The 23,480-nt window shown below is 41.3% G+C and overlaps 1 protein-coding gene across 6 annotated transcripts; it reads left to right on the forward strand.

Moving 5' to 3' along the window:
• Positions 1 to 286: 286 nt before the first annotated feature.
• LOC139413609 (leucine-rich repeat flightless-interacting protein 1-like) lies at positions 287 to 22,785 on the forward strand. Of its 6 annotated transcripts, none has more exons than XM_071161205.1 (7): positions 314 to 536; positions 4,846 to 4,927; positions 5,352 to 5,426; positions 5,648 to 5,689; positions 6,138 to 6,299; positions 6,591 to 6,674; positions 19,034 to 22,785. In XM_071161205.1, exons 4-7 carry the CDS (start codon positions 5,669 to 5,671, stop codon positions 19,709 to 19,711), a joined length of 945 nt encoding a protein of 314 aa, XP_071017306.1. In that variant the 5' UTR covers positions 314 to 536; positions 4,846 to 4,927; positions 5,352 to 5,426; positions 5,648 to 5,668; the 3' UTR covers positions 19,712 to 22,785. The 6 variants fall into 6 exon arrangements, with proteins under 6 accessions (XP_071017304.1, XP_071017305.1, XP_071017306.1 ...); XM_071161206.1 differs by having other exon boundaries at positions 5,651 to 5,689; XM_071161203.1 differs by lacking the exon at positions 4,846 to 4,927 and having other exon boundaries at positions 287 to 536.
• The last annotated feature ends 695 nt before the right edge of the window (positions 22,786 to 23,480 follow it).

Consider the following 23,480-nt stretch of genomic DNA (forward strand, 5'->3'; position numbering starts at 1 on the left):
CAAATATGAAACATTTTCCTTCAAGTATAATTTTACTGTCTCCACTAGAACAACAAAAATACTTGCATACATGTAATTTTGTCCTTGAAACATTAAAATGAAATACTGTAGAATTCCATTCATTTCTATGGAAGACTGCTTTTCCGAAGAGTGCCAATACAGCCGACCATTGGTTTCATAGCCTCAATGTCCTAAACATGCCGTGGGGAATAGCAATCCAAGGTTTATGTACGTCATTGGGAGGCAACCCAGAGAAGAAAAAAAACATTCCGCTCACATTACAGTTAGTCCTCCGCCCACAACCTGGGCGTCAGTTCATTCTGTCGCGATCCCTTCATCCGCACAAAACAAAACATTACTCGTTGACTACAGGACTCATGTCATCTAGTTCTAATAAAAGGATTTATATTTTTTGTGTATCGTAGGTTACTATAAAAATGCATTCCGGGACTTTGGAAAGAATCGGGTCGCCGATAAAAAGGACGCTTTCTCGGGGAGTGAGTGAGGACGAGTCACTTCGCAACATTATCAAAGAGGTGAGCGTCGAGCAATCACGTCGTTAATGTATATTGCGACATTTACAAGAGTCATGCAGTCTATTATCTGTAGGCTATTATCTACTTTTATAGAGTCTAATTTGACATTACTAGGCTACAGTCGAGAAGATTCATCCTCGAGCGTTACAGTAAGCCACTACATATGTTTTATGTTTTTAAGATGTTTACTTTGTTTTTACTGTTGTGTAGCCTACTCATTTTCATTTAGACTCTCACCCCAATGTTACTGTAGCATGCGGTTTTGCATTGTTTCAAGTTCACTGACGGAAAACGTTAACATTGTTACAATGACTTCCTTTCGAGCAGTGTTACATTGTAGCCAGCCTACCCACAACTGAATTGCCTTCAAATGACTTTACGTTTAGCTAGTTACTTAAAACACCAGAAAAAAATGGCTTCTAATCTCTGACTAACCTTAGTGTCTCCCGTTAGGGCACAAGTAAAACAGAATGGCTACTTCGTTACAGTGTGCATAGAATATGGATGAGACATTGACATTGCATGACTAATGTAGTTAGAATTCAGTCATCAGTGGTTCATCGTAAGTTAATTTAAAAAAATCATTGGTAGAGTACAGTAAACTTACAGTCCATGAGAACTGGACCTAGAGGTTTGCCAAATTGTGTTGATATGTAGCCTAAGGGTAGGCCTAAATCCATTTTTAATTCAATTTAAACAACTTTCCATACATGTCTGTCCATGGAAGTGGTTAGAAAGTCCCTTTTTGGACCTGAATGTCAAAACATTCACGAAATAAATGTGCTCAAAGTTGACCCATTTTGCATACCCCTCCATACCATAGTCATCCATGTCTTCATCACTGGAAAAGATAAAGGGTTGAGTTTGATATAAATGTTTTCAAACTGTGTTATTATTTATTGAAAAAATGAATTTTAAACCTTTAATGTCAATTAACTAAACTGATTTCTGATTGTTTTCATATTCACATATGTTGTAGCTTAGACCCTATTTCACATCATTTGAGTTTGTTGTGCCGTCCATTGGTTGAGACACATGCTCTTGAATACAGGGTGGGTGACATTTCAATCATAGAAATATAATTTATAGAATGGGTCTATCCCTTCAGACCACTGCAATTTAGCTAGTACACAATTGAAATTCAATTAAGATTGTAACTTTTAATTATTACCACAAAATTGACCGCCAGTCCAGCTTCTCTTGAATGTTAACTTAAATGGTAATGTCTATTATATTATTTATATTTCTATGATTGCATTAGGTTTCCTATGGAGGATTGCCAGTATGATTTAAAACAAATATTCCCAGTAAAGTCAACATTCTCATCTTTGCGGTACCATTTGAACGTTTACATTTACATTGTATTTATTATGAATCCCCATTAGCTGCTGCCAAAGCTGCAGCTGCTCTTCTTGGGGTCCAGCAAAATTAAGGCAGTTTATACTATTTTAAAAACATTACAATACATTCACAGATTTCACAACACACTGTGTGCCCTCAGGCCCCTACTCCACCACTACCACATATCTACAGTACTAAATCCATGTCTATGTATGTTATCGTGTCTGTGCCTATGTTTGTGTTGCTTCACAGTCCCTGCTGTTCCATAAGGTGTTTCTTGTATCTGTTTTTTAAAACTAATTTTACTGCTTGCATCAGTTACATGATGTGGAATAGAGTTCCATGTAGTCATGGCTCTGACCACACGACTGAACAGTCGTCAAGGTGCGATCAGCCTGACTAACCGGTGTCGGTATGTAGCCTCCCTACTTTTATAGCCTCATTACTGTATATAGCCTGTCTTTTTACTGTTTTATAACTTACCTATTGCTCACCTAATACCTTTTTTGCGCTATTGTATTCAACACACGTGGCAACTTGGATTTGAATTATATGAAAAAAATAACTTTACACGTTTTTTTGATAATTGAGTTTAAGGTAATTTTTTTTAAAAAGAAGACAATTTTCAGCCGTTTATCTTTTCCAGTGATGAAGACATGGATGTCTCATAATATGGTGGGGTATGCAAAATGGGTCAACTTTAAGCATCTTTATCTCTTGAATGTTTGGCATTCAGGTCCAAAAAGTCATTTTCTGAGCACTTCTACAATGGGCAAATATGTATGGAACTCTTCAACTCAAAAGGGGTGCTGTCAACCTGATTTTAATTCAAATGGATTTACCCATAGGCTATTATGCAATAACCCACTCATTTGATTGCGCTTCATTCATGAATCTCTGTAAAACAATTCTCCGGCCTCATTATCAAGCCTTTCTCCGAAACTCATTAGATTGACCATCACGGAAGACTTCATGCCTTAGCAAGTGATAATTCCACATCAATCAATGTAGATGAAGGGGAGGAGACAGGTTAAAGAAGGATTTTTAAGCCTTGAGGCAGATTGTGTACCATTGAGGTTGAATGGATAAGACAAAATATTTAAGTGCCTTTGAACGGGGTATGGCAGTAGGTGCCAGGAGCACCGGTTTGTATCAATCACTGCAACGCTGCTGGGTTTTTCATGCTCAAGTTTTCCATGTTATTCAATAAGGGTCCACCAAACAAAGGACATCCAGCCAACTTGTCACAACTGTGGGAAGCATTCGAGTCCACATGGGCTAGCATCAAGGTTTCCGTTAGGAAAATACGGCACCGGGCAACGTGACTGGACAGATTTTAATTTGCCAGACATTTGAGAAATTTGCCAGATAGCCTAATGCATAACGCATTAGGGCGTCCACCCACTGTGCTCAAAATCACATTTAGATTATTGTAATTCATTTTAACAGAATATAATTTAGTCTGTAAAATTGAACGTTCTTGTACCAAAATGAAAAGTCTTATTGAAAACGTTACCTGTTGCGTCGTCATCCCTGCTATAAATGATATATTTGTATAATATAATTTGCGAGAATTAACGTAGCAGGTTAGGAAAATTAGGTTAAGGTTAGCTAAAATGCCCCCCCAAAAAACTGGGTCCCTTCTAGCCATGACCGGGCTGGCCTGCCCTTCTCCTTCTCCCTTCCCCCTGCGATTCAGCACCAAAGCAGTGGAAAGAGGATACTCTTTGGTGGCTACAAAATAAAGAAATTATAGAACTGATGTTGGACAATCAAATTCGATTGGTAAATTAACAAAATTCAGCTGGTTCATTGAGAGCTTATTTTACTATGCTCCTGTGAAACGAGGCCCGCGCAGTGCATTTATGAAAGCACGTGCCTTGTGTCATGTGTGATGTACATAACTTATTGATAACAACTCTGTCCTACTATAGGCAGTTGGCTGCCTAGTGATTGGTAACTGTCCGATGTAAATAGTTGGCAATGCAGTTTCATTTCCAAGTGCTACTGAAGAAGCTCAACTGAAATACACATCATTACTCTACTCTAGTCTATCAATCCATTCCATATCTAGATACTATACATGACACATGGGCGGCATTTTAGTGATCTTGCCTAGGGCTGTAGCATAGCTGCTTGGACCATGCGAGATGAACACAATTTGCCTCTAATTTACTTCCGTCTGCGGCGGACCTTGGTCTGCTCAAAGTGAGCTGTCAGGAATTCAAAACTGTCCAACTCCTTGGAGCAGCTTGTTATGCGCATCAGCCTTGTCACTTTGTCCTCGATGCCGTCTTTACTCTGTTTTGGAGAAAGAATCCCCTCTTGGCAGGCACACTGGAAACTGGTATAATCAACACAATCTTTGCCAATTTTCCCCACTTAGCTGTAGTCCCTTACATGCTAACCAGACCGGACACGTCGCAAAATAAATTTAGAAATCCACCCACACTGCTCGCGCGCTCCAACGACCGTTTGCGTTGCCAAGGGCTAAAATAGAAGTCATTCCTATTTCTGAGCAGATTGCCGCTGCAAGTCCTGCCTCTCCCATCTCCTCATTGGTTTATAGAAGCAGGTACCCATGTGCCATCTCCTCATTGGTTATACCCACGTGGGTGAATGAAATATGAAATGTTTTGCTGGTTGTCGTGGTAAAAGTGTAGATGCCAATCACCATATAAGTTCAAAGATGAAAAAGCCTGGAAGGAGAGATGACTAGAAACGAGTCGGTTGGCCATTTTATGTGTGGATTAATTGTCGGAGTAGAAAACCTTGTGCATTCCATGTAAAAGAACAACTCAATGTTTATATCCCAGGACAAATTAGCTAGCAACAGCAAGCTAGCTAAATAGGAAAAATTAGCTAGCTAAATTGCCATATATGTTTAATGCTTTTCGACCTGTCCCCAAATTGTCATAGGTTCAGAGTTTGTTTTGATATTTTAACCTGCGTATCGTGTTTGGTGTAGGGGGACAAAATAAATGTATGCACAATGGCGCACGCACGCAGCCGGTTTGGGTTCCGTGTTATGAGGATCTCGTGTCTTTTGCGTGAGTAAAAATAAACACACACCCGACACAAATTTTCAAGCAGCTTGATAATTTATTAGCCTATGAAGTATATTTGCCTTTGAAGTTGGCACACATTGATTTGTATTTCCAGCAATGAATAAAAACATGATTTTGCCAATTGGCCGGAAATAGTTTTATTTATTGGCTTTTCATTTTTTATCGGCCAAAAGCCATCGTTTTTCGACACCTTGTAGAGTCAATGCCCCGATGAATTGAGGCTGTTCTGAGGGCAAAAGGGGGTGCAACTCAATATTAGGAAACTTTTCCTAATGTTTGGTACACTCTGTGTGTACCAGCTGACTATGGGATGTGGGAACAATGTAAAAAGTATGCAAACAGTTATTCCCACATGCTTTGTAGACATTATTATGGCTCTGTCTGATGTCTTTTGTTATTTTGTTAGACGGAGAGTTCGGCCAGGCGTCTGACACGCAGTGAGAGCAGAGGGGGGACCCTCAAGAGGAGAAGTGGGAGTCAGGTATAATAAGAGCAATGGATGAAGCTACTGGTATATTTAGTATGTGTCCCAAATGGCACCATATTCCCCACAGGGCAACCCTACACTACTGATCTGACATTTAAACATGATTACCTCTGATTCTATCTGTGCTATGAACCATACTAAGAGTATGCTAGAACTTCTTATTATATTACTTGCTTGAGTGTTGTTGACCTTTCTCTTTGTCTTGTTCCCACCAGCAGTCTGAGGATCAGGAACTAATGATGGAACTCCCTGAGATGGTGATTATCTGCGCAAGCTTTTTTTTTTCTTTTTCCCCAGAATAACTTTTCTCATATTTGAGCAGTATAACCAGTTGTTCTACTGGATGTCAACCTTCTCACTGCCTGTGCTGCATATTCAGAGGGTGCATACTCTTTATGAAACTCATACAAAATAACCCAGGAAGAAAGAATTTAGCTCCAGTGCAATTATGGGTTGTCATGCCAGCATCTTGTTGCTTTATAAAGAACCTGGTATGGCTCAAATAAGGACCATAGACAAGCAATAGCTATCAAAAAAAATACATCTCCATGAAGCAATATCCAACAGTTGAATATCAAATTACATGTTAATTAAACCAGTATTGTTGTTCGTGTGACTAGATGAAGCTGCCCACTGCCATGCCTGTGTTTGTTGGGAGCGTGATGACTAATTGGATCTTCCCACGGATATGCCTGTGTTTGTCAGCTTGATCTGCAGGCGAGCTACGACGACGTGTTGCGAGAGCTCCGTGGGCTGGAGCTGCAGCGGGAGACTGTGTTGTTCCAGGTGGACGTTCTGCACGACGCCCTGGAGGGGGCCGAGGAGATGCTGGCCGAGGCTCAGAGAGAGGCCAGCCATGCCACCATGGTACATCCAGTCATACACACTTGCAATGACTGAAATATGTGGTTGTATGACCTACCTTAGTGAAATGCACTGACTGTAAGTCACTCTGGATAAGAGTGTCTACTAAATAAACAGAATCTAATGAACATGTAAAAAGATCCTGGAGGAGCAAAACAATGCTTATAGTAGGAATGTGTTATTTCCTGTGACCCAATTGTGGTTCTCCTACTGTTGAAGAGTCACTGCTCTAAAACAATTGACAACCCTCAGCTGCATTGAGTCATAAATGGATGTGTCTTTCTGTATTTGTAGGAGTTGGAGCAAGAGAGAGAAGCCAAGAGGAAGTTGGAGGACATGGTCAGCTCTCTGATGCAGGAGGTGGAGAGGCTAAAAGAGGTAATGAAGTATGAGGAGGAGGGGCTTACATAATCATACAGCGAGAGGCACAAGTACAGCAGGATTCCTGGTTTTGGACATATCCACGGCAGGTAGCCTAGCAGTTAAGAGTGTTGGGTCAATAACCTAAATGTCGCTGGATCTAATCCCTGAGCTGACTCGGTGAAACAATATTATGTCCTCTTGCGCAACCCTAATTGCTCTGGATAAGAGTGTCTGATAAATTACTAAAATGTAAAAATAAAGAGTGACTAATAGCTTGTAGCTTCATGCCAGCTCTGGTTTATTACGTATCTCTTTCCTTTGTCAGGGGAGTGTTCTCTCTTTCTCTCGGCTCTGTGCTTTGCTGAACTTGACAGAATGAAGTGTTTCCACTGCTGGGAAATTTCAGCCTGCGGGACAACCTCTCACCATACATGTTATTCTCAGTGTGTTTTGTGTACATTACCTTTCCTAAAATAGGGCATGTAAATGATTGATAGATATTTGTTCTGTCCCAAAGGATATGTTTGATAAAGGTGTTATGCTTGCTACATGTTGACTAATGTCATGTGGAGTACATTTTGTGTTCTAATGAGAACAGCACATTTCACTCGGTTACATTTATATTACATTATAACATTTACATTTTAGTAATTTAGCAGACGCTCTTATCCAGAGCAACTTAGTTTGTGCATTCATCTTAAAACGGCTAAGTGGGACAACCACATCACAGGCATAGTAAATACACTTTCCCTCAGAATAGCTATCAGCAAAGTCAGAGCTATCTGGTTGTCTGCTACTGAGGCTTGTGGCAGGTTAGAAGGGAGTTGTCTGTTTGCAATTAAATGGGATAATCCACCTCAAACCTACGAAAGTCCAGAGAGGGCATATGGAAGAAAAATGTATTCCCTTGTTATGTCGAGCACAATTTATTTATCTCATGGTCACTACATAACAACAGTTGTTTTGTTGACCATGAGATGATTGTCTCATGGTCATGACATTTAGGGCTCCCAAGTGGCACAGTGGTCTAAGGCACTGCATCGGTGTCACTGGTTCGATTCCAGGCTGTATCATAGGGTGGTGCACAATTGGCCCAGCATCGTTAGGGTTTGGCCGGGATAGGCCTTCATTGTAAATAAGAATTTGTTCTTAACTGACTTGCCTAGGTAAATAAAGGTTCAAATAAAACAAAGTTGTTTTGTCTAGGTCAACTATATAAATAGGAATGTACTTACTAAAGAGATTGACAGTATGGTTGAGGCGGCAAAGCTCACGGTGGATCAGCTCATACGTTTTTATTGATTGCCACACTGATGGATGGTACATTTCATGCTTTCATTTGTGTTTGGAGCTCATTATCAGTTTATAAATTAGACTGTTAGCAAGCTAAATGTCCATTACCTAGCGCTAAGAGTTTGTGGGGGATTTAAGCCCTGAATGATGCCTGACAAGCAACTTGATCTCTCAGGCTGTATGCCATCCCCAGGACCACAGCCAATCGCATGCAAGCAACAACGCAGCTAACTTGGCTGGCTAGGTAGGTAGTCTTGCTAGCTAGTTGTCTTTGCTGGTTGTTAGTTTGCATAACTGATATGTGTATAATTGCAAGGGACACTTCATGTTTTATGGATAAAATAAAAATGTACAGAGTTCCTGACAGGCTGATCAGATTCAATAGCAGCATCAGAGGCTGATGTCGGAATGCTCTATATATCGATAAACGTCACATTGTATTTACCCCTCCCAAAAAGGAAATGCTAATTAGAGGCTTATGTGGCTATCATACAGAACTACAAATGCCCGTCTCAAGCTTCACGTCATTTACCATGGCCATGATGATCTGGACGAGACTGACGAATCGAGGCAAAAGTAAGTTTATCCTGAGATTCTATCCAATGTTAGCTAAATATGGTAATTTATAATTTGTGTAAATTTGTTTAAACGAAGAAGTCTGAACTGTATTGGGCAAGTAAAAAAATGAACACACACCTGATAAATGCATGAGAAGTTCATAACTAGTTAAGGTTTCATAAACCAACAGTTTAGCTTGCTACTGAACTAGCTAGCTAACTTAGTTTCACCATATAACATTCTAGATCATGTTTGTTTGTGTCTGTGGGTAATACTTTACTTGCAGCTATCCTAGGCTAGCAGTATTATTTTGGTCTGGCTTTTTAGAGGTTTCAGAGATGGACTGATTTGCATCCTAATCATTACCAAGTGTATGTACTTTACTGCGAGGAAAATTTGACCTGTTTGCTGTTTCCCCTCTAGACAGCATATCATTAGTATAGCTAGTAGGGAAGGTTATGTAACTTTATTTAGTCCTACCAACTATGGTAGGTTTTAAATGAATCATTTTTTTTCAAGTGTGTGTGTGTATATACTTTTTACCCCTTTTTCTCCCCAATTTCGTAATATCCAATTGGTAGTTAGTCTTGTCCCATCGCTGCAACTCCCGTACGGACTTGGGAGAGGCGAAGGTTGAGAGCCATGCATCCTCGAAACACGATCCCGCCAAACCGCACTACTTCTTGACACACTGCCCGCGTAACTTGGAAGCCAGCCGCACCAATGTGTCTGATGAAACACCGTACAGCTGGCAACCAAAGTCAGCGTCCACTGCGCCCGGCCGCCACAAGGAGTCGCTAGAGCAAGATGGAACAAGGACATCCCAACCGGCCAAACCCTCTTCTAACCCGGACGATGCTGGGCCAATTGTGCGCTGCCTCATCGGTCTCCCTGTCACGGCCGGCTGCGACACAGCTCGGGATCGAACATGGATCTGTAGTGACGCCTCTAGCACTGTTACACCGCTGCTCCACTCTAGAGGCCCCTAAGTATAATTATTAACCTTATTTGCACCTTCTGTATTCCAGAATCAATAGGTCTTATCACCTCTCAACTAGGCAAGCTGTTTCGACCTGCTTTGGTCTGTTTCAGTCATTGCAGCATGTCCTGAAGAGCAGGAGTGTGTGTGTGTGAAGGGTTTAGTTCCAGCCCGGCCCTAACACCTGACTTAAATGATCAACATGACGAATCACAGCGATAGGCTATGATTTGTAATCGGGCATGAGCTGGGCTGGAACAAAAACTTACACTCTTAAGTCATTATTCAGTACGGGTACAATCGGGAGGGGGGTTCAATTTCCCGGTATTGATATATAACGCACACTCCACTCTCAAGTCAACTTGTTGACTAATGCCAACGCGGCGGCTGCTAAGAAGGTAGCAACTGCGGCCCAGAAGACTACAGTCAAGGCAGCACTGGTCCACACCTGCCCTGTCTATCGGGAAAGTAGTATTGGCTGGTACTGTATGTGCCTTTAGGTTCCTCTCCATGTGTAGGCTGTTGTGTGGTACAGTCTTTCATATGTGTAGTAGTGTGGCATCACATTGCTTAGTTTATCATTTGTGTCGACTTTGAATTCAATCTAAACCACAGATTAACTTCCTCCATTTTGTCTTTCACCTTTTTATAGACGCAGACCTGAAGACCATTCAAGCAGCACTTTGAGAACAAGCATCCCAAGTCTCCAAAGGTCCCAGTACTGGTTGATGTGCAGGCCTAAGTGACCACACACTCAAATGGACCTACAGCTGGGATAAGATTCTTCCATCATTCACACACAGTAGACATAGTATAAACCATGTTGTCAACAGTGTTGTCCTCAATGCTTAAATTGTATTGTGTATGGCTCAATTGGTGGAAATGCTGTGATCACTCATTGTCTTTAATTGTGATTCACAGACACAAATTGACCACGATTTGAAATCTGCAACTGAGACAGAATGATGTCGAGGGACCCGCTGAGACCCCATGTGTAACTGGACCTGGACCGGATATTTGTGGCGACAACCTATAAGTGATGCAGAAGCACACCAGCACCCAATTTTATGTTTATTCCATGGCCAACCATCCCTCTAGCAACCCCTTATTCCACACTGCCTTTTATGCCCCATGGTCCCTCAACTTTGGACACTTTGGAACTCTCCATCTCATCTACCTTCATCCATTTTCCCTATGCTGCTTCCTTCACTCCTCCTGATTTGATAACATCTAGACTCAGTAACACGTTTAAAAGTGTTGTGTACTGTTTTTGCCAGCTTTTTTTTTACTCTGGTGATGCTGTCTTCCTGCTTATTCTGAGGTTCATCTTGAATGCAGTGGTAAATGTGCTGCTCACAATTGATAGCAGCAACATTGACTTGTTAAATTGACAAGAAAGCTGTTGATATAGTTGCGTTTCGGCATGTCTTCCTTGTTTGGAGTGTGCTTCTCATTCTGCTGGAGTTGACCTAGTATTTATATTAAACCTGCCTTATGCATTCAGTTGGTTCTCCGTTTGTAACTCACCCACCAAAAATCACTGCTGTTTTACATTTTTTATTTTTGCTGATCTAATTTCTAAAATAGAAAATCAGAAGAATCTGTGTGCTCTCTAGTAGAAGAGCACCATATGAACTATTATTACTATGTCCCAGGTTTTTGGCATTGATTAATATAATTACATCAAGTCAGATGTTTATGTTATGTTTACAAGGCATTGTTTGCTATTTTGATTTCTATAAAACAATGTGATTGCTGGAGTTCGGGTGATTGATGGAGGACTAGGTGCGTTCTTGTCAAATAAATATGCTTATTCATTCATGATTGTGGATATATTCTGCAATTAGTTAATCTGTCTTTGAATCTGCAACAGAAGATGTCAACAAGTTCTGAATTGCTTTAATACAGCAGTGCATTCTGACATCATACATATAAATAGGTTTCACCATATTCATCTAGTTGGCAGAAATTATAAGGTATTAAATATATCCCTTCACTGTCTGTAGGAGAAGAGCATCTGGTAAAGTAAGGGTATGTTGCTAATATCAACTAGCCTGGTATTCATGGCACATCGTAAATATCTGACTGCTACTAGGATAGTATTTTGTACAAGACACCACCAGATGCATAAATAAGCCACAAATATTAGTTAAAATATGGAAATGAAATGTTAAATATATCTTGTTTTGGATCAAGGTAGCTATAGCTAGCTAGCTGACAGCAAAGGTGTCAGCTAGAGATTAAATTAGGAGCTTTAAAAAAAAAATATTTCACCTTTATTTAACCAGGTAAGCTAGTTGAGAACAAGTTCTCATTTACAACTGCGACCTGGCCAAGATAAAGCAAAGCAGTGTTACACATGGAATAAACAAGCGTACAGTCAATAACACAATAGAAAAAAAGTCTATATACAGTGTGTGCAAATGGCGTGAAGAGGTAAGGCAATAAATAGGCCATAGTAGGGAAGTAATTACAGTTTAGCAAATTAACACAGGAGTGATAGATGAGCAGATGATGTGCAAGTAGAAATACTGGTGTGCAAAAGGGCAGAAAAGTAAATAAAAACAATATGGGGATGAGGTAGGTAGTTGGGTGGACTATTTACAGATAGGCTATGTACAGCTGCAGCGGTCGTTTATCTGCTCAGATAGCTGATGTTTAAAGTTAGTGAGGGAAATATAAGTCACCAGCTTCAGCGATTTTTGCAATTTGTTCCAGTCATTGGCAGCAGAGAACTGGAAGGAAAGGCGGCCAAAGCAGGTGTTGACTTTGGGGGCGACCAGTGAGATATATCTGCTGGAGCTCGTGCTACGGGTGGGTGTTGTTATCGTGACCGGTGAGCTGAGATAAGGCGGAGCTTTACCTAGCATAGACTTATAGATGCCCTGGAGCCAGTGGGTCTGGCGACTGGAGCATACAGGTCGCAGTGGTGGGTGGTATAAGGGGCTTTGGTAACAAAACGAATGGCACTGTGATAGACTGCATTCAGTGAGTGAAGGAGGCTTTGTTGCGAAATAGGAAGCCGATTCTAGATTTAATTTTTGATAGGAGATGTTTAAAATGAGTATGGAAGGAGAGTTTACAGTCTAGCCAGACACCTAGATATTTGTAGTTGTCCACATATTCTAAGGCAGAACCGTCCAGAGTAGTGATACTAGTCGGGCGGGCAGTTGCGGGCAGCGAACGGTTGAAAAGCATGCATTTGGTTTTACTAGCGTTTAAGATCAGTTGGAGGCCACGGAAGGAGAGTTGTATGGCTTTGAAGCTCGTTTGGAGGTTAGTTAACGCAGTGTCCAAAGAAGGGCCAGATGTATACAGAATGGTGTTGTCTGGGTAGCAAGAGCGACATCGTTGATATATAAAGAGAAAAGAGTCGGCCCTAGAATTGAACCCTGTGTTACCCCCATAGAGACTGCCAGAGGTCCGGACAACAGGCCCTCCGATTTGACACACTGAACTCTGAGAAGTAGTTGGTGAATCAGGCGAGGCAGTAATTTGAGAAACCTAGGCTGTTTATTCTGCCGATAAGGATATGGTGATTGACAGAGTCGAAAGCCTTGGCAAGGTCGATGGCGGTTATGATATCGTTTAGTACCTTGAGCATGGCTGTGGTGCACCGTGATCAGCTCGGAAACCGGATTGTACAGCGGAGAAGGTACGGAGGGATTCGAAATGGTCAGTGATCTGTTTATTAACCGATAGGGATATCCTTGTCTCATCGCGCACCAGCGACTCCTGTGGCGGGCCGGGCGCAGTGCATGCTAACCAAGGTCGCCAGGTGCACGGTGTTTCCTCCGACACATTGGTGCGGCTGGCTTCCTGGTTGGATGTGCGCTGTGTTAAGAAGCAGTGCGGCTTGGTTGGGTTGTGTTTTGGAGGACGCATGACTTTCGACCTTCGTCTCTCCCAAGCCCGTAAGGGAATTGTAGCGATGAGACAAGATAGTAGCTACTAGCAATTGGATACCACGAAAAAGGGGGTAAAAAAGGAAGCCAGGATGGATATAGGTCTCTAACAGTTTGGGTCTAGAGTGTCTGACTGCGGCAGCTTTCCAATCTTTAGGGATCTCAGACGATACGAGAGGTTGACCAGACTGGTAATAGGGGTTGCTACAATGGCGGCGGATAATTTTAGAAAGAGAGGGCCCAGATTGTCTAGCCCAGCTGATTTGTACTGGTCCAGGTTTTGCAGCTCTTTCAGAACATCAGCTGTCTGGATTTGGGTGAAGGAGAAGCGGGGAGGCTTGGGCAAGTAGCTGCGGGGGGTGTGGGGCTGTTGGTTGGGGTAGCCAGGAGGGAAGCATGGCCAGCTGTAGAGAAATGCTTATTGAAATTCTCGATTATCGTGGATTTATCAGTGGTGACAGTGTTACCTAGCCTCAGTGCATTGGGCAGCTGGGAGGAGCTGTTCTTATTCTCTATGGACTTTACAGTGTCCCAAAACTTTTTGGAGTTAGAGCTACAGGATGCACATTTCTGTTTGAAAAAGCTAGCCTTTGCTTTCCTGACTGACTGCGTGTATTGGTTCTTGATTTCCCTGAAAAGTTGCATATCGCGGGGACTATTTGATATTAGTGCAGTCTGCCACAGGATGTTTTTTGTGCTGGTCGAGGGCAGTCAGGTCTGGAGTGAACCGAGGGCTATATCTGTTCTTTGTTCTACATTTTTTGAAAGGGGCTTGCTTATTTAAGATGGTGAGGAAATTCCTTTTAAAGAACAACCATGCCAACAACACATTTTTTTGTAAGGACCTATATCCCACAGTATGGCATGAAGCCAAATAGTCCTACATTAGATAGCTTGATCTTTGTCAAACCCCATTCAAAAGGGTCAGTCTCTAGACTGTATGATGTGCTACAGGCCCACATAGAGGTATCCACAGACACCATTAAAATGGCTTGGGAACAAGAACTTGGGTCAGAAATCTCAGATGAGGACTGGATAGAAGCTCTCAGGAATATAAACCACAGTTTGCCACAGAATGCCAGACACAACCTTGTACAGTTTAAGGTGATACACAGGTTACATTACTCAAAAGTGAAACTGCATAAAATATTCCCCGGACACCTCACCACTGTGTGAGAGGTGCAAGCAGGATGAGGGGACGTTGACCCACTTATTCTGGACATGTCCCAAGTTACATGTTTACTGGGCTCTCATTTTTGATTACTTATCTAGAGCCTTTGATAGAATTCTAGTCCCAAAGTTCAATGTTTTACAAAATATGGCAGCCGATACTGGATAAATGGTCTAGTCCAGCTTCATAACTGGGTTGTCGATCTGCTGCTCCTCTGTGCTGCACTCCACTCAATATTTATTTTTGGCTTAACTACACTGCTTGTAATGACTAGAAGGTGTATCACCTTCTTATACATGTACCACCTAATATGATTTTGTTTTATTTTGTGTATGTGTGAGTTAAGTTTTGTTTTGTCCTCTAAATTGGCCATCCCATTCAACAGTACAATGAATGTCATTGTTAGTATTGCTGTCTTTTTCATTAGATTTTTTATTGTAAAATAATAAACATATTATATATATTTTTTTAAAGAACGACCAGGCATCCTCAACTGACAAGATGAGGTCAATATCCTTCCAGGATTCCCGGGCCAGGTTGATTAGAAAGGCCTGTTTTAGGGAGCGTTTGACAGTGATGAGGGGTGGTCGTTTGACCACAGACCCATAGCAGATGCAGGCAATGAGGCAGTGATCGCTGAGATCCTGATTGAAAACAGCAGAGGGCAAGTTGGTCAGGATAATATCTATGAGGGTGCCCATGTTTACGGATTTAGGGTTGTACCTGGTGGGTTCCTTGATAATTTGTGTGAGATTGAGGGCATCTAGCTTAGATTGTAGGAATTCCGGGGTGTTAAGCATATCCCAGTTTAGGTCACCTAGCAGAACAAACTCTGAAGATAGATGGGGTGCTTGCAAGGATTTGTAGTCTTGCATGATGTCTACTTTGATAATTACCATTTTCTAATCTGCGTTAATAGAGATGAATATATTTATAAAAGTTACGTTGTTCGATAAGTGTAAATCTCTATGAAAACATCATGGCAGGGAAAGCCTACATGAAACACAGACCTTGTTTCAAGTGGTTCTGAATTCCTCTATGGAAAAAACGATTGGAACCATTCCTGTGTTTCACCGTAATGTTTTATGGGTATTATGACACATCCACTGTGGAGCTCCATAGAGCTAACCCCCTGGATCAGGAATGCATCTGCCTATAAAGCACTTTGACAGCTAATCTGCCTGCAAGGAGCCTTGCCTATAAAATGGCCTGCAAGGCAGCATCCTGATTTATCAGAAATTGAATCTGATAAGCCTGTCAGGAATGGAGGTCACTCACTTCAAATTGTTCTATCCACAAAACATGAAGTGTCCTTTAATTATACACATCAGTAATGCAACGCAGCTAACAACCAGCATTGATAACGAGATCGCTTGCTTGCCAGCTAGCTAACAAGACTACCTAGCTCACGAGACTAGCCTAGTTAGCTGCATTGATTCTTGCGTGAGATTGGCTGTAGTCTTGCGGGAGCAAAACAGCCTGGGAGACCGCACTGCCTGTCAGGCATTGTTTAGGGATTAAATGCCCCACAAGCGCATTTGTGATCAACGCAGCCACAGGGTCTCTTAACAAATTAATGGATGATCCGTGGTGCTTAGATTTTCTTGAAATCTTGACGAAACTTTTATGTAGTGATCATGAGATAAATCAATTGTAATCTCGACATAACAGATTTCCATATAAACCACATTGTTATGATTAATAATGTTAAACAGTGTTAAATAACCGTAAGAAACTGTCAACTTCGTATATTTTCAGCAAACTTAACGTGTAAATGTTTGCATGAACATAGGATTCAACAACTGAGACACAAACTGAACAAGTTCCACAGACATGTGACTAACAGAAATGGAAAAATGTGTCCCTGAACAAAGGGGGGGTCAAAATCAAAAATAACAGTCGGTATCTGGTGTGGCCACCGGCTGCATTAAGTACTGCAGTGCATCTCCTCCTCATGGACTGCACCAGATTTGCCAGTTCTTGCTGTGAGATGTTACCCCACTCTTCCACCAAGGCACCTGCAAGTTCTGACATTTCTTGTGGGAATGGCCCTAGCCCTCACCCTCTGATCCAACAGGTCCCAGACGTGCTCAATGGGATTGAGATCCGGGCTCTTCGCTGGCCATGGCAGAACACTGACATTCCTGTCCTGCAGGAAATCAGGCACAGAACGAGCAGTATGGCTGGTGGCATTGTCAGGATGAGCCTGCAGGAAGGATACCACATGAGGGAGGATGATGTCTTCCCTGTAACACACAGCGTTGAGATTGCCTGCAATGACAACAAGCTTAGTTCGATGATGCTGTGACACACTGCCCCAGACCATGACGGACCCTCCAATTCCAGATCGATCCTGCTCCAGAGTACAGGCCTCGGTGTAATGCTCATTCCTTCAACAATAAACGCGAATCTGAACATCACCCCTGGTGAGACAAAACCGCGACTCGTCAGCGAGAGCACTTTTTGCCAGTCCTGTCTGGTCCAGCGACGGTGGGTTTGTGCCCATAGGCAAAGTTATTGCCAGTGATGTCTGGTGGGGACCTGCCTTACAACAGGCCTACAAGCCCTCAGTCCAGCCTCTCTCAGCCTATTGTGGACAGTCTGAGCAGTGATGGAGGGATTGTGCGTTCCTGGTGTAACTCGGGCAGTTGTTGTTGCCATCCTGTACCTGTCCCGCAGGTGTGATGTTCACATGGTCTGCCACTGCGAGGATGATCAGCTGTCCGCCCTGTCTCCCTGTAGCGCTGTCTTAGGCGTCTCACAGTACGGACATTGCAATTTATTTCCCTGGCCTCATCCGCAGTCCTCATGCCTCCTTGCAGCATGCCTAAGGCATGTTCACGCAGATGAGCAGGGATCCTGGGCATCTTTCTTTTTGTGTTTTTCAGAGTCAGTAGAAAGGCCTCTTTAGTGTCCTAAATTTTCATAACTGTGACCTTAATTGCCTACCATCTGTAAGCTGTTAGTGTCTTGTTTCAAGGACAAATATACATGTATTTTTGTTGTTGTAGTGGTGACAGTAACATTAGAACTTTGGACATTTTATTGTACTTTAAGGAATTTATACTTTAAGGAAACAATATACTTTGTTTAGCTCACATAATACAATTTAAAAGTATGCATTAAGTTGTCTGTAATAGAAAAAATGTGGCAAAAACCAAATATTTCTTACTATGGTGGTGGGGGGGAGGTCAAAATGGAGGCACGCTGGCTTTAGAAAAACTCTGTCATCTAGTTTATATATAAATCCTTGGTAGCAACATGTGAATGTTATTGTGGAAATCTGTTGCAGCTCAAGTCAACTACAAAACCCACAATAATTAGGTAGTTAGCTAGCAAATGTATCTACACACAATAATACCAAAGTCAATATTAGCATGTGAATTAGCTGGCTAACTGCACTATCAATTTAGGAATCTTATCTCACGAGTCAAGCTTGCAGTTCCTCTCTGCCCAGAGAGAGTGCAGAGTATGTTGCTTTTCGGCTACTGTCCCAACGATCTTACCGCTAGGCTATCTGCCACCCTTATAGAACTTTTCTACATGATTTCCTGATTTCATAGATGGAAGTAAAATTTCACCCACTGATAGAACATAGGTTTTCACCAAATTGACAGGACTTTCATGATTTTTATTTCTGGGGGTGGATTATCCCTTTAAAGCCCTAAGAAGTGCTAAACAATGTATTCTAGCTGGCAGTCTATATCCTCCTCACTTTAAGAAATTTCAGTAGATTTTCAAACCAATAAATATTTGCAGTGACTCAGAGACTGTGGTCGTAATAATTTGGTCATCTGATCATCAGCATGGTCTTGTGGTTGGGCACAGCCCACTTACTGACAGATATGCAGATGCTGTCTGTTTCCTTTTGTAATCGGGAAATGGTAATGTGACAATTGGCCTGGCTACTTTCCCAGCCCATGCCTCAAACCTACGTTGAAGAAATAAAGGTGAAGACAACGGGATTCTAATATCCCATAACTTTGCAACAATGGGACTAACTATGCTAGTTAACAACAGCGCTAGTAGTTAGCAACTGCACTGGTCCGAGATTAATGACGACGTTGTCTTAACCTGTATATTTTCGATTTAGCCTCAAACCATGCAAATAGAGCTATGAATATATTGATAGTATAGCACAAAATGTACTACAGGCTATAAAATGTATTTCACAGAGATTTGGACTCATTCGTAATAGTAACAGCCAAGACTGTGTAAGTCATTATAATATGACTGTTCTTGTTGAATTTGGTTTTCATATCACCCACTTCTAGCCTGGAGTGTCCTGTTGACATTTGCATCTAGTTTTACAGTATGAAAATCTTAGGTCTGTGAGCTTCAAGATGTAACACCTGCCTGTTTCCCTGCTGTAATGAGGTCTGTACAGGGTTTGCGTCCCTAATGGCGACCTATATAGTGCACTATGTGAAAATGGTTAATATAGATGTTATATCATCCTGTTCCACAGGAGAGGAAGACCATTCCAGCAGTACCAGTGTACACACTCGTCAAGGAGCAGGATATGGAGGAGGAGATGGCTAGACAACAAGCACAAGAGATGAAAAAAAAAAAAAAAGCACAGGAACAAGTCAGTGATACACCAGGGGATGAGGACAATTCTACCAAAGATGCGCCTCTCTCTATTATCCAATTGGACAGTGAGAGCCCCGGGCCCAACAACGGACTAACATTGGAGACCAGCGCTGGAGGGCTGCTCGCCGCCTCCTTCAAAAAGGAGAGGGAGGAGCCGCCCTCTGACAGTCCAAACCGGCCCCTTCCTCTCCACGTCACCCGGCTGTGGTCCTCTGTGGACTCTGAGGACATAGAAGAAGGGGCAGAGGACAGCTTCACCAAGTTCACTAAGATGGTCAACAAGACCTTGGGACCATTGATGCTGGGTAGCCAGACCCCAGGGAACAGTCAGGAGGAGAACAGGCGTGACATCTTTCCACATAGGAACAACGACACCGACAGCATCAGCGCCTATGAGGATGCCTGCGCTGACACGCCCGAGCTGGATGAGGGAGACGGGCCAAGGCTGCCCCATGATGAAGGATCCCCGGGGGATGATGATGAGGGAGAGCCGTCGAATGGCAACGATCCCAAGAACCCCAAAAACACCAATGATTCTTGCATTCTGTCGTAAGAGCTGCAGAACTGTTGTGGTACGAAAGGTCAAATGTGATCTCACTCTGTCTGCCCTCTTGATAATATAATATATGCAATTTAGCTTTTATTCAAAGCAACTTAGTCATGCATGCATACCTTTTTTTACATCTTGAAAAAGGGTTAAAAAAATATATATATATTTTTTTAAATGTACCTTTTATTTATACAGGTTTTTCTCTTTGAGATAACATCCCTTTTCCAAGAGAGACCTGGTCCAATAGCAGCAAGGGGGAACAACGTTTCAGACAAAACAAAACTGTAAACACACATACAGTACAACAAAAACATTTTACATTAAAAACACGAAGATCTTGACTAAAAACAGCTGGCCTAAAGACAATTACACTCTTCTATGATATATACATCAATGAAGTGTTTATAAAAGGGTAATGTCAACATTGGGAGTTGTCTTAGCGCAATCCGGCACGGTGGAATTCCAGTAATGTCTACAGACGTCTCTTTAGTCAATCTTTCTCCCTCGGCATGACTTGCAAGGTCGCACTTAAGTGTTTAGTTTTCCTGCCGTTTGGCACAAAAGGTAAATTACCTCCCTCTGTTTATTAGTGAATGATGATCACTTAAGACTGTTTGCGTACACTGAACTATCAGATATGTTTCAGGACACACCACAGACCTCTAGCATTCTAAACAGTCAAATTATGTGATTTATAGATCACATACTGATAGTGCTGAGCGATTAACAAAAATGTTTAAGGTTCAATTATTTGAATTCCATTTAATTCTGTTTTTTTTCCTATGAGATCAATGCGCAGTTTCTCTAGAGATAAATTCGATCAAACTGAACTGTGCGATGTAGTAGGGAGTTGTAGTTTCCAACAGGCCAATATACTACTTAGTTTTGCGCAGAACGTGTGATTGAGAGTGATAGAGCAGTTGTTTCGTGAGGTATCTCTATCTGAAAATACATGATCTAAGCGATTGATAGTTTGTATTCAGCAGTCATAAAAATATGCCTTATTTACTTTGAAGAACTACTAAAATAGTGATTTTGTCAGACTGCATATACAGCAGCTCTATAGAGATGAGATGATGACATGGAATTAAATAATAATCATCTTGTAAAATACACAACTGAAATATTTTATGAAAGTCATGTGAATAAATTATGGTTAATAAGTGATAAGCAGTAATGGGCAGTCACTACCATCATGGGAATTTATTCATCGTTTTTTTCTGTGTTGCAGAATTCAACACACACAGTGCATTTAATGTCTAAAGAAATGATCTAAACCAAAATCGAAAACCGTGATTATTTTTTAAATAATTGAACCAAAACCAAACCGACCTCAAAAAGCACTAATTGCTCAGCTCTACATACTTTAGAGTTGTAAGACGAATATAGCTGTTTTTGTACTCTTATGAGATCAGATGCTGGCAAGATTGTAATCACAATAGCAGGCAGCCAAGAAGCTAGCTACTATACTACAGGGAATGTTTTTAGGGAATTTATGGGTGTTAAAACATCATTGTCTTACGTCAACAGTTATTTTATCTAAGAAGTACTTGGTGCCTTTCCTGCCTCACCTTAAGGCATTTTATAAATATGAAAGCTGAACTTGAAAGATTGAATATGAATTTACTGAATCTAATCTAGCTTTAGTTATTATCAGACATCCATCATTTGAAGTTAGTATGATACTAGCATGATTGACAAAGGGAACAATCCATTTAATTGTAAAACTTGAATGATTCCTGATAATATTTTCTACTAACACATACAGTAACAGTACTGTATGCTACTCAGTGCTTTTAAGGTCATGCTTGCATGGTTGCAGTGAAACTACTGAATTGGGAGAAACGTGTTATCTTTTTGTATCTGACATTGCTGGACAATATATCCTTTGTTTTTATAATTTTTCTACCCCTAACCATTAACACAAGACCTGATGATAATCTTTTGACTTGGAGTTGCTACCTATACATTTTCTTATGACCCAAAATTAATCCCAAATGGCACCCTGTTCTCTTTGTAGTGTCTTATAAAGGGAATTTGGTGCCATTTGGGACTCACATACTTCATCAACATTTCTGTCCATATTTGAAGCTAGCGAGGTCAAATGGAATTGATCTGTTTTCCAATCCTCACCTTTTGAAATTGGCTAAGTTTCCATGGCTACCTAGAAGTCTTTTTTACTGCGTGTGTAATATGAATGTGAACTTGGGTGCAAATCTTACACTGCCTTCAACACTAGGTTTTGTGTATTGTTGGGGCTTTGTGTGTATCTCAAGTCAGAATGTAACTCTTAGTGGAAGGGATGTGAAATTATGAATAAGATTTAATTATGTTACTTTCTAATTTTGATACTTGTGATTTACATGTTTACTACTTCTATTCTGTTTCTGTTGCCTGAATTTCTGTTTCTGCTGGAGATACACTGAACAAAAATATAATTGCAACATGCAACAATTTCAAAGATTTTCCTGAGTTACAGTTCATATAAGGAAATCAGTCAATTGAAATACATTCATTAAGCCCTAATTTATGGATTTCACATGACTGTGCAAGGGTGCAGCCATGGGTGGGCATAGGCCAACCTACATGGCAGCCAGGCCCACCCACTGGGGAGCCAGGCCCAGCCAATCAGAAGGAGTTTTTCCTCATAAAAGGGCTTTATTACAGACAGAAATACTCCGTAGCTGATGTGGAGGTCCTGGTCCTAGCGTGGTTACATGTGGTATGCGGTTGTGAGGCCTGTTGGATGTACTGCCAAATTCTCTAAAACAACATTAGAGGCAGCTTATGGTAGAGAAATGTAAATGATATTCTCTGGCAACAGCTCTGGTGGACACTGATGCAGTCAGCATGCCAATTGCACCCTCCCTCAAAACGAGACATATATGGCATTGTGTTGTGTGATAAAACTGCACATTTTAGAGTGGCCTTTTATTGTCCCCATCACAAGATGCACCTGTGTGTAATGATAATGCTGTTTAATCAGCGTATTGATATGCCACACCTGTCAAGTGGATGGATTATCTTGGCAAAGGAGAAATGCTCACTAACTGGGATATAAAGAAATTTGTGAGAAATAAGCTTTTCTGTGATTTTATAACATTTAATCTCATGAAACATGGAACCAACACTTTTCATGCTGTGTTTATATTATTGTTCAATATGTACTTAAGGTTTCTAAACAACCAATACAGTACCTGTTATGTTGATGAACGGTTGTGTCTTATAACTCTATTGCAACTTGATGTCACAATTTATCTTGAGGAACATTTAAGTATTTTCTGAAAAACTACTGATGTACAGTTGAAGTCGGAAGTTTACATAGACCTTAGCCAAATACGTTTAAACTCAGTTTTCCACAATTCCTGAGATTTAATCCTCGTAAAAATTCTGTGTCTTAGGTCAGTTAGGACCACCACTTTATTTTTAGAATGTGAAATGCCAGAATAATAGTAGAGAATTATTTATTTCAGCTTTTAATTATTTCATCATATTCCCAGTGGGTCAAAAGTTTACATACACTCAATTAGTATTTGGTAGCATTGCCTATAAATTGTTTAACTTGGGTCAAACGTTTCGGGTAGCCTTCCACAACCTTCCTACAATAAGTTGGGTGAATTTTGCCCCATTCCTCTTGACAGAGCTGGTGTAACTGAGTCAGATTTGTAGGCCTCCTTGCTCCCACACACTTTCAGTTCTGCCCACAAAATGTATATAGGATTGAGGTCAGGACTTTGTGATGGCCACTCCAATACCTTGACTTTGTTGTCTT

The sequence above is a fragment of the Oncorhynchus clarkii genome, chromosome 7, assembly GCF_045791955.1.
Source record: "Oncorhynchus clarkii lewisi isolate Uvic-CL-2024 chromosome 7, UVic_Ocla_1.0, whole genome shotgun sequence".
Taxonomy (NCBI): domain Eukaryota; kingdom Metazoa; phylum Chordata; class Actinopteri; order Salmoniformes; family Salmonidae; genus Oncorhynchus; species Oncorhynchus clarkii.

Bases quoted from the DNA above. Each gene is read 5' to 3' on its own strand.
- LOC139413609 (XM_071161200.1), top strand. From the start codon at position 563: ATGTATATTGCGACATTTACAAGAGTCATGCAGTCTATTATCTGTAGG. The intron at 686-5,351 runs GTAAGCCACTAC...TTATTTTGTTAG, and splicing joins ATTCATCCTCGAGCGTTACA to ACGGAGAGTTCGGCCAGGCG. The intron at 5,427-5,647 runs GTATAATAAGAG...TGTTCCCACCAG, and splicing joins AGAGGAGAAGTGGGAGTCAG to CAGTCTGAGGATCAGGAACT.